General features: G+C 33.6%; 1 protein-coding gene across 1 annotated transcript in view; it reads left to right on the top strand.

Moving 5' to 3' along the window:
- HDX (highly divergent homeobox) overlaps positions 1-10,919 on the top strand; it is a 253,695-nt gene that overhangs the window by 67,645 nt on the left and 175,131 nt on the right. Inside the window, exon 3 of the mRNA XM_003800844.1 lies at positions 9,056-9,109. Coding sequence (XP_003800892.1) covers positions 9,056-9,109 — 54 coding nt within the window. The remainder of the gene's footprint in view (positions 1-9,055; positions 9,110-10,919) is intronic.

Here is a 10,919-nt window from a genome sequence, read left to right as displayed (position 1 = left end):
ACATGTACCCTTGTAAAATGCACTATAGTTGTGGCCCCAACAATTACCCTCCTTTCACCCATTCTCCCTCCTCTCCTCTCCTCCTCCACTTTCCCCTTCACCTTGGGCAGTAGTTGGATTATAGCTTTCATATGGAAGAGTGGGTGCTTATAAATTGGTTACATAGTAGGGCTGAGTATATTGGATGCTTTTTCTTCCATTTTTGAGATACTTTACTAAGAAGAATATGTTCCAGCTCCATCCATGTAAACATAGAAGAGGTAAAGTCTCCATATTTCCTTAAGGCTGGATAATATTCCATGGTATACATATACCACAACTTATTAATCCATTCATGGGTTGATGGGCCCTTGGGCTTCTTCCACAACTTAGCAATTATGAATTGGGCTGCAAGAAACATTCTAGTGCAAATATCTTTCTTATAAAGTTTTTTGGTCTTTTGGATATATACCTAGTAGAAGAATTGCAAGATCAAATGGTAGGTCTATTTTTAGATCCCTAAGTGAACGCCAAACATCTTTCCAGAAGGAATACACAGGTTTGCATTTGCACCAGCAGTGCAAAAGTGTTACCTTTTCTCCATATCCACGCCAACATGTATGTTATAGGATTTTGTGATATGGGCTAATCTTACTGGGGTTAGATTATATCCCAAAGTGGTTTTGATTTGCATTTCTCTGATGATCAAGAATGACAAGCAATTTTTCATGTGTCTGTAGGCCATGCACCTGTCTTCTTCAGAGAAGTTTCTCTTCAAGTCCCTTGCCCACACTGAGATGAGATATATCACTTATTCTTTTCTTACTAATATGTTTGACTTCTCTGTGGATTCTGGTTATTGAAACTTTGTCAGAGACATAACCTGCAAGTATCTTCTCCCATTCTGAGGGCTGTCTGCTTGCTTTATGTACTATTTTCTTGTCTGTGGAAAAGCTTTTTGTTTGATCAGATCCAGTAATATATTTTTGGTGTTGCTTCAATTTCCAGGGGGGTCCTCTTCATTAAATATTCGCCCAGGCCAATTTCTTCAAGTGTTTACCCTGCATTTTCTCCTAGTATTTTTATAGCTTCATGTCTTAAGTTTAAATCTTTTATCCAGTGAGAGTCTATCTTTGTTAATCGTGAAAGGAATTCTTCCAAACCTTTAAAGAGAAACTAGTACTTATACTTCATAACCTTTTCAAAAGAATAGAAAAAGAAGGAATGCTTCCCAACATATTCTATGAAGCACATATCACCAAACCAGGAAAATACCCAACAAGAAAAGAAAATTATAGACCAATATCCCTAATGAATATTGATGCAAAAATATTCAATAAAATCCTAACACAGAGAATCCAGCAATACATCAAACAAATTATACACCATGACCAAGTTGGTTTTATTCCAAGGTCTCAAGGCTGATTCAATATACCTAAATCTATAAACACAATACATCACATAAACAAACTAAAAAACAAAGACCATATGATTCTCTCAATTGATGTATAAAAAGCTTTTGATGACATCCAGCATCCTTTTATGATCAGAACACTTAAGAAAATAAGTATAGAAGGGACATTTCTTAAACTGATACCACAACCAATATCATATTGAATGGAGTTAAATGGAAATCATTTCCACTCAGATCAGGAACCAGGCAAGGTTGTCCATTGTCTCCACTGCTCTATATCATTGTAATGGAAGTCTTAACCACCACAATCAGGCAGGAAATAGAGATCAAGAGTATCTATATAGGGTCAGAGAAGATCAAAGTTTCACTCTTCACAGATGATATGATTGTATAGCTGGATAAACCCAGGAATTCAACTACAAAACTCTTAGAAGTAATCGAGGAATACAGCAGCATCTCAGGTTACAAAATCAATAGTCATAAATCTGTAGCCTTTATATATACCAATAATAGTCAAGCTGAAAAAACAATCAAGGACTGTTCCTTTTACAGTAGTGCCAAAGAAGATGAAATGTTTGGGAGTTTATCTACCAAAGGACGTGAAAGATCTCTATAAAGAAAACTATGAAACTCAGAGAAAAAAAAATAGCTGAAGATGTTAACAAATTGAAAAACATATCATGCTCATGCTTGGGAAGAACCAACATTGTTAAAATGTTCATACTACCCAAAGCAATGTACAATTTTAATGGAATCCCTATTAAAGCACCACTGTCTTACTTGAAAGACCTCAAAAACATAATACTCTGTTTTATATGGAATCAGAAAGCACCTTGAATAGCCAAGACATTACTCAGAAATAAAAAAAAAAATCAGGAGGAATTAATGCTATCAGACCTGAGACTACACTATAAATCTATAGTGGTCAAAACAGCATGGCACTGGCACAAAAACAGAGAGGTAGATGTATGGAACAGAATAGAGAAGCAAGAGATGAACCCAGATGTTTACTATTATTTGATCTTTGATAAACCAATTAAAAACATTCAGTGGGGAAAAGACTTTCTATTTAACAAATGGTGCTGGGTGAACTGGCTGGCAACCTGTCAAAGACTGAAACTGGACCCAGATATAGGAATTTAATATCATAAATTTCCCCCTTAGGACTGCTTTTAAAGTGTGCCATAGGTATTGATAGCTTTTCTTCATTGTTATTATTCTTAAGGCAGATAACTATTTCCTTTTTTATTTCTTCATTGACCCAATTTTTATTCAGCATAAGGTTGTTTAGTTTCCATGCCTTTGTGTAGGGATGAAATTTTTTGTTGGAGTTCAGGTCCACTTTTATTGCCTTTTGGTCTGACAAGATGCAAGGTATAATTTCAATTTTTTTTATTTTGTTGAGGTTTGTTTTGTGTCCTAGGATATGATCTATTTTAGAGACTGTTCCATGGGCTGGCGAGTAGAACATACATTCTTTAGCTTTGAATCGTGTGTTCTGTATATATCTATTAACCACAGTTATTCTAGGCTCATGTTTAAGTCCCTTGTATCTTTGTTTAGTTTCTGTTTAGAAGATCTTCCCAGTTCTGTAAGAGGAGTATTTAAGTCCTCTGCTATTATGGTGTTGTGGAATATCATGGTGCTCAGACCAGTTGAAGTCTGTTTCAGGAGTCTGGGATCATTTAAATTGGGTGCATAAATATTTAGAATTGAAATGTCTTCTCCATGTATTTTTCCCTTGATCATCTTTGTCTTTTTTGACATCAGTTGCTTTAAATCCACTTGTATCTGAAAATTGCAACCCCTGTTTTCTTATGAATTCCATTTACCTGATAAATCATCTTCTGTCTCTTAACCCTGAGTTTTAATTTGTCCTTTGAAGCTATGTGTGTTTATTGCAAACATCAAATGGATGGCTTGTATTTTTTTATCCAATCGGGCAGTCTATGCCTCTTCAGTGGGGAATTCAATCCATTACAATTAATTGAGATAATTGATAAATGTGGTGGCATTCTACTCATCTGATTTTCTGGAAGTCCCTTGCCTAGTTTTTTCTTTTGCATCATTGTGGAATCTAGGTTTTATCCTTTATTTTCTGGGTGATTACTTTGCTGGTGGTCCATTGTGATGGTCATTGTGATAGAATGGGTCTAAGTATTTCCTGTAGAGTTTTTTTGTTTTTTTTTTTTTTTTTTTGTAGAGTTGGTCTTGATGTGGCAAACTTCCTCCATGTTTGCATATTAATAAAAAATTTGGTTCCTCCATTAATTTTAAAACTTGGCTTACCAGGATATAGAATTCTGGGCTGAACATTGTTGAAGTAGGTTATAGATAGATGAGCATCCTCTTCTGGTTTGAAAAGTTTAATCTGAGGCTTCCACAGTCACCCTGATGGATTTGCTCTTGTAAGTCAATTGGCCCTTAGACCTCGATGCTTGAAAAATATTCTCATCTTGACAATATGTCTTGGAAAAGCTCTGTTTTAGTTGAGATGACCTTGGGTAGGATGTCTCTCTGAAAGGAATGTGTTGGAATCTTTGATGATACTTGGGAAATTTTCATTTATGATATCTTCCAGTAGGGTTTCTATTTTTCTGTGGCATTCTTCTTCCCCTTCTGACATGCATATAATTCATATGTTTGAACACTTCATGAAGTCTTATAATCCTCTCAGTGATTGTTCTGCTTTTTCTCTCTTTTTTTTTTCCTGTCTCTTTAACTGCCTGTGTTATCTCAAGAGCTTTAGCCTCTATCTCTGAAATTCTTTCTTTTCCATGATTTAATCTGTTACTGATACTTTTGCATGTTTAAGTTCCCTGATTCATTGCTTTAATCCCTTAAGCTCCACTATATCCTTTCTATTTTCTTTATATCATGTGTCTCTTATTTGATTCTGTTTTTGGATTTCCTTTTGGTTATTTTTCACTTTCTCAACAATTTTCTTCATTGTTTTTACCATCCATGTTTTAAATTTCCTTTCTGTCATTTCTAACATTTCTTTGTAGGTGAAATACTTTGCAGTAGCTACCTGATTATCCTGAGGGGTTGCTCTGTTCTGGTTTTTCATGTTGCCAGGATTTTTCTGCTGTTTTTTTCTCATGAGCATTTTCTTTTTTCCTGTTTCCTCATTTCACATTTTCTTTTCATTTCATCCTCCTTTTTAAGCTACCATGTCTCTTACTTAAGATGTTGAAGTGTCCTTTTGGTAGAGGACCAAATGGAAGAGAATAGTGAAAGGCAAGAAGGAAGTAAAGGTAAAAAAAAATAAGGAAATAAGGAGGAAAGGGGGTGAGTAAAATGGAAGATTGACAAAAAGAAGAGAGGTACAGAAAGAGAAAGACAGGAGTAATAGTGGTATCCAGTAGAGTACTTTGACCCACATCCACAAATGCCAATTTCTTGGGACCTGGGTTGTATGTGTCTCTCAAGGTCAGTAACTCTTTGCCAGCCTGAGCAAACACAGGACCCCAGCTCTACCATATAGAGAAGAAAAACAAAAATATTATAAAGCAAAAGCAAAACAAACAAACAAAATGCTTCAGGGTTAAAATCTGGGGAAAATATTATAAAAGGAGCAGAAAAACTGACAAAAATAGAGCTTGTTATTGAAGATGGTAAAATGAAAATGTATAATTATAAAATAAAAGAAAAAAGGAAAAAGAAAAATCTAAGGGGAAAGAAGTTGAAAAATTTTAAAATAAGAAAAATAAATAATATATATCTTACTATGTATTTCCTATGTGATCTTCTCGGGTATGAGGTGCTAATCTCAACACTAATACAACTGTATAAGATGGAGGCTGGAAGCCTCTGCCTTGCCAAGGATACAAGGTCTCATCTTCCTGAGTTGTTTGCCCTCAGACTCCATAGGGTTGGGAGTCTGAAACTCTCCTTTGCCCACTTCATTGACATTTCTCGTCCTTTCCATACTGTGTCCCTTGGCCATACAGTAGCTTTCCCAGGAAAGTTTATGTTGCTCAAATCTCCCCATGACTGGCTGCCTAGCTTATGAGGTGTGCCAGAACCCTTCACACTAGGGCCCTAAGTGCAGATCCTGCAAGGCAGCTTTTCCAGAATGACTGCTCCTGGCTAGCGGCCAAACAATAGAAGCTCTGCTCCACCCAAAATCACTTTCTTGCTCACCTATGCTCTCCCCAAGGTAACTAAACCAAGTGTCCACATCTAAGAAAAGAAAAAAATAAAAGAAAATAGAAGAAGAAAAAGAAAAAATATGAAGAACAGGCCTTCCCTGTCTGTAAACTGCCACCGTTGCCACACTTGAGGCTTTTGTTGTATGCATGTATTTGTTCTTGTGCAGCTTCTCCACTGCTTCTAACCTCTTGGGGTCCCAAAGTCTCCTTCTGCCTCCTTGTGCCCCAAAGAGATGTTTCTCGGCAGAGTCCACAAGCTAGAGATGCCTGAATACTTTTTTTATTATTTTTAATTTTTTTTAATTAAATGATAGCTGTGTACATTAATGCAATCATGGAGTACAGTGTGGTGTTTTCATATACAATTTGAAATGTTTTCATCAAACTGGTTAACATAGCCTTTATGCCATTTTCTTAGTTATTATGTTAAGACATTTATATTCTACTTTTAGAAAGATACACTTGTACCCTTATAAGATAAACCATAGAGATAATCCCTCTAATCACTCTCCCTCCACACATCCAACCCCCTCACCTCCCCCTCCCCTATAACCTAATTATAGCCTAAGGTGTCTGGATTCTTTCCTCTCCAAACTCCCTGTGCATAGCCTCAAAGAAGCTGTCGCTCATCCGCCATCTTGCTCTGTAATTTTAGTCCAGTTTTTGATGAGGTTGTCTCTGTTTTCTTTTTATTTATTTTTTTCTTACAAATTTAGTTCATTTATTTGTAGATTCTAAATATAAGTCCCTTGTTGGATAGGTAGTTTTGAAATGTTTTCTCCCTTTCTGTAGTTTGTCTATTTACTCTTGATTATTATTATTATTAATTGCTCTGCATAAGCTTTTTAGTTTAATTAAATCCCATATGGTTAAATTTATTGTTACTGTATTTGATTTGGGAGCCTTATTCTTAACTTCTTTGCCTAGTCCAATGTCCAAAAGAGTTTTTTACCCTAATTTTTCCTTTTAGAATTTTTATGATACTATATCTTACAATTAAGTCTATAATCCACCTTGAGTTAATTTTTGTGTATTTTGACAGGTAGTGATCTTGTTTCATTATTCTGCATATTGTGCTCCAATTTTTCTAGCACCATTTATTAAATAGGTTGTCCTTTTCCCAGTGTATGTTTTGGATTTTTTTGTTCTATGCTGTTGAAAATCAGTGTGTAATAGCTATATGGTTTTATTTATTAGTTTTCTCCTTTCTTCCATTGATCTATCCTTCTACCTTGATACTAGTTAGTATGCTGATTTGATTCCCATAGCTTTATAGGATAATTTAAAATCAAGTAATGTCATGCATCCAGATTAGTTGTTTTTACTTAAAACTTATTTAGCTATTTGTGCTCTGTTTTGGTTACATATGAAGTTTAGGACTTTTTTCCTAGTTATTTAAGAAATAACACTAGTATTTTGATAGTAATTACATTGAATCTCTAAACCACTTTGGACAGTGTCAACATTTTAAATAATAATGACTCTTCTGATCCTTAAACATAGGATGCTTTGCTGTCCAGATATATCAACAAATATTTTTTTTCATCAATGTTTAGTAATCATCCATGTAGAGATCTTTCATCTACATCTTGGTTAAATGTATTCCTTATTATTTTTTTGAGGCAATTTCATATAGTATTGAATTCTTAATTTGACTCTCAGTTTGAAGGTAATTAATGTACAGAAATGCTACTGGTTTGTGTACATTATTTTTTAACCTGGAATCATGGATTTATCAATTCTAGGAGTCTTCTGTTGGAGCCTTTTGGGTTTTATAGATATAATACTTGTGTTTTTCCATTTCATTTACTTTTGCTCTGATCTTTGTTATTTCTTATCTTCTGGTAGCTTTGAGTTTGGATTTTTCATTTTTTACTTCCTTGATTTGTAACATTAGGTTGTCAATTTGTGATTTCTCTGTATTTTTGATGTAGGCATTTAGTAATATGAACTTCCCTACTACTACTGCTTTTCCTATATTATAGATATTTGGGTAGTGCATACCACTATTGTTATTGAATTTGAAAAATTGTTTGATTTCTTTGTTTATTTAATGATTTACCCAAGGTTAGTTCAGCAGCAAGTAGTTTAATTTTATGTATTTGTTTACTTTTGAGAGTTCCTTTTGTAATTGATTTCTAATTTGATTAAGTTCTGGCCTGACAGAGTACCAGGTAGGATTTTGATTTTAAAATTTGTTGAAACTTCTTTGTGGTATAACATAATGATCTATCTTAGGTAATATTCCATATGCTGATGAGAAGAGTGTATATTTGGCAGTTTGGGGGTAGAATGTCCTACAAATGTCTATTAGGTCCTTTTGTTCCAATGTTTCACTAAGTCCAGTATGTTTAGTCTTCTTAAATAGAATAACCGCTAAGAATGTAATATCCTGCAATTCTAAGTTTCATAAATGATGGAGAAATAAAGTATTTCCCAGGCAAGCAAACACAAGGAATTTTGTTACATCTACACCTACCTAATAGGAAGTCTTTAAGTGTGCCCTACACATTGAACAGTATAATAAATGGATACCCATGTAAAACTAAAAGAAAAAAGCAATTCACATCTCTTATAAAATAACAACCCAAAGGAGAAAATAAAGCAACTAGGGAGCAGACAATATGATGACTGGTATAGCATTTTAGATATCAATATCACCACTTAATGTAAATGATCTAACTACCACACTTAAAAGATATATACTGGCAGAATGAATTTTTAAAAAATCACAATCCAAATGTATGTTATCTTTAAGAAACTCATTAAACTTATAAAAATTCTTATATACTGAAGGTAAAAGGTGGAAAAAATATTCTATGCAAATGGAAACCAAAAGCAGAAAGTAGTTATTCTGATCAGATAAAATAGACATTAAATTTATAGTAAATTTATATTTACTATAGTAAACATATTTACATAGTAAAATATATTTTGTTTTATATGTTTATATATTATATATGATATAATATGTTTATATTTTTAAAATATATAAACTTAGTAAAAAATTACATATTTACAATAGTAAAAAAATGATGATCAGTATATAATGATGAAGGGATCAAATCAACAAGTTAGATATTAGAATCCTAACTAAGGGTGGACATAAATTTTGTGTGCAATTAAAAATAGTTGTAACTTTAAATTGCAAATGAACTTTATATATACTCTCTATATATGGACCTAACGTAGGAGTGTCCAAGTTCATATAAAAATATTAGACTTAAAGAAAGAAAGAAATAGCAACATTATAATAGCTGGAGACTTCAACACTCTACTAACAGAACTAGATAATTTATTGAGGCAGAATATCGACATCTAAAATTTCTCTAAAAAGAACGTATCGTTACATCTGTTAAGTTTATCATGGTAACGATATTGCCTATGTGTGGAATACGCTCTGAATGCAGATTTGTGTTGACATCTTGTATGAATTCATTGGTGTTGATCAACATTCTAAGTAGTAGCAATGCATACCTTAATGAGATTCCATTTATTGTTTCCACAGATTTCAGGAAACCTTACTGTGCCTTGGATTACAGCGTGTACTAGGAAAAGAGCAGTAAGTAATCTTTTACTTAAAGTAAAAAATGATTTTCTCTTGTTAATAGGAATGTCATTGAGAAAATTCTGATTTTTCATTAGTTGGAAAAACTGAACCTTGAAAAGACAACATTGTCTTAAGGAACCTTTTTGTAAGATAATAGCATACACACACACACACATATATATCTGTATATATGTGTATAAATATATGTGTGAATATATATGTAATGTTAAATAAAATATAGTAATGAGCACACTATTTTTTAATGTTATAATCATACATGAGTAATTTTTTTTTTCAAAGAATCTAATTCAATGAATCTGTGTAGGAATTATAAATCTGCATTTTACTTTCATTCCAGGAGATCTTTCTGTAACATATCCATAGATAGGAAACTACAACAATTTTAACCATAAAACAGCTATTTTTAGCCTGTAAGAAAGATAACTAGGTTACCACATAATGTATAGATTTGGGGATGGATAAAACTGAAGCTAGGGCTTTAATATGGATATTGTTTAGATTTAACTCTCTCTTCTCTTCTTCACAAAGTAGAACTATTAATCCTGGAAATAACATAAGAGAGCACTAAGAGTACTCTGAAAGATGTAAAGAAATAGATAACTGCATAAGGACTCCATGACTTAGAGGAACTACAGGGATATTGTTCCACACTTAGTATTATAAAGCTACTCAAGCCAGGCAACTCACTATCCTTAACCTAGCAACAGAAGGCAGTTTCTGTAGATTCCTTTTTGCACCTACTCGAGAAAGAGTCTCACAAACATCATGCAACAAGCCTGACAACATCAACAAGGAAGGTCATTTGAATACTTTGCTACCAATACACTATTAGGGAGAGTATTTCCTTCCTTTCTGAGCCTGATAATTCTCTCCCTCACCTGGAGTCACCAGGTAACAATGTCAAGAAAGATACTGCTAGACAGAGCAATTTTGCCTGGGAACCCTCTTTGCTCCTCTACGAGGTATGGAAAGTCCTTCTGTCTCTTCAGATGGCATGAACAATGACCAGTGTAAACATTGATGGCACAAGACTAATTAGGCAGATGATGCTCACTCCATGAAGGTTTTGAAAATATAATTATTATTGGAACCATAACCCACAAGAATTGACCAATATTTGTATACTAAACATAAGACAGAAATTACCTGCAAAAACAAAAATACTTATATTAGGTAATGTCCTCTGAAGATAATGGCCTACTACGATAATGGCTAAAATGTCTAGGAAACAACTGAAAATTATCCTTCATAGGAAATACCAGGAAAATCATAACTTGAATGTTAAAAGGTAATCAGCTGGTAAAAACACTGACATGAAGCAGCTAATGTAATTAGTTGATAAAAATTTTAAAAATGCTTTAACAAAGAATTTGCAAATTATCTAAAAATAAATAAACAAAATAGAAAATCTCAGGTAAACAATAGAAGTTGTCAAATGGAATCAAATAAGAATTATGGAGTAAAATAATTTAATCACTAAAATCAGAAAAGAAAAAAACTTGTTAGGTGGCTCAATATTAGAATGGAGATGAAGATGAAAAAGGATAGAGTGTGTGAACCTAAGGACATATTAGTAGAATTTGAAATATTTAAACAACAGAAAGAAAGTAAAATGAAAAATAAAGAACAGAGCCTTAGAGTCCTATTGGGCAGTAACAGAAGCTCCAATATTTATATCATTGGAAACCCACAAGAATAGGAGAGAGTGGCTCGGTGCCTGTGGCTCAAGTGGCTAAGGCACCAGCCACATACACCTAAGGTGGTGGGTTTGAATCCAGCCCAGGCCCACCAAACGACAATG

Source organism: Otolemur garnettii, unplaced genomic scaffold (assembly GCF_000181295.1).
Source record: "Otolemur garnettii isolate 467f Iridium unplaced genomic scaffold, OtoGar3 scaffold00186, whole genome shotgun sequence".
Classification (NCBI taxonomy): domain Eukaryota; kingdom Metazoa; phylum Chordata; class Mammalia; order Primates; family Galagidae; genus Otolemur; species Otolemur garnettii.
Note: the sequence above shows the minus strand (reverse complement) of the source record. Positions and strands in the feature narration are given on the sequence as shown.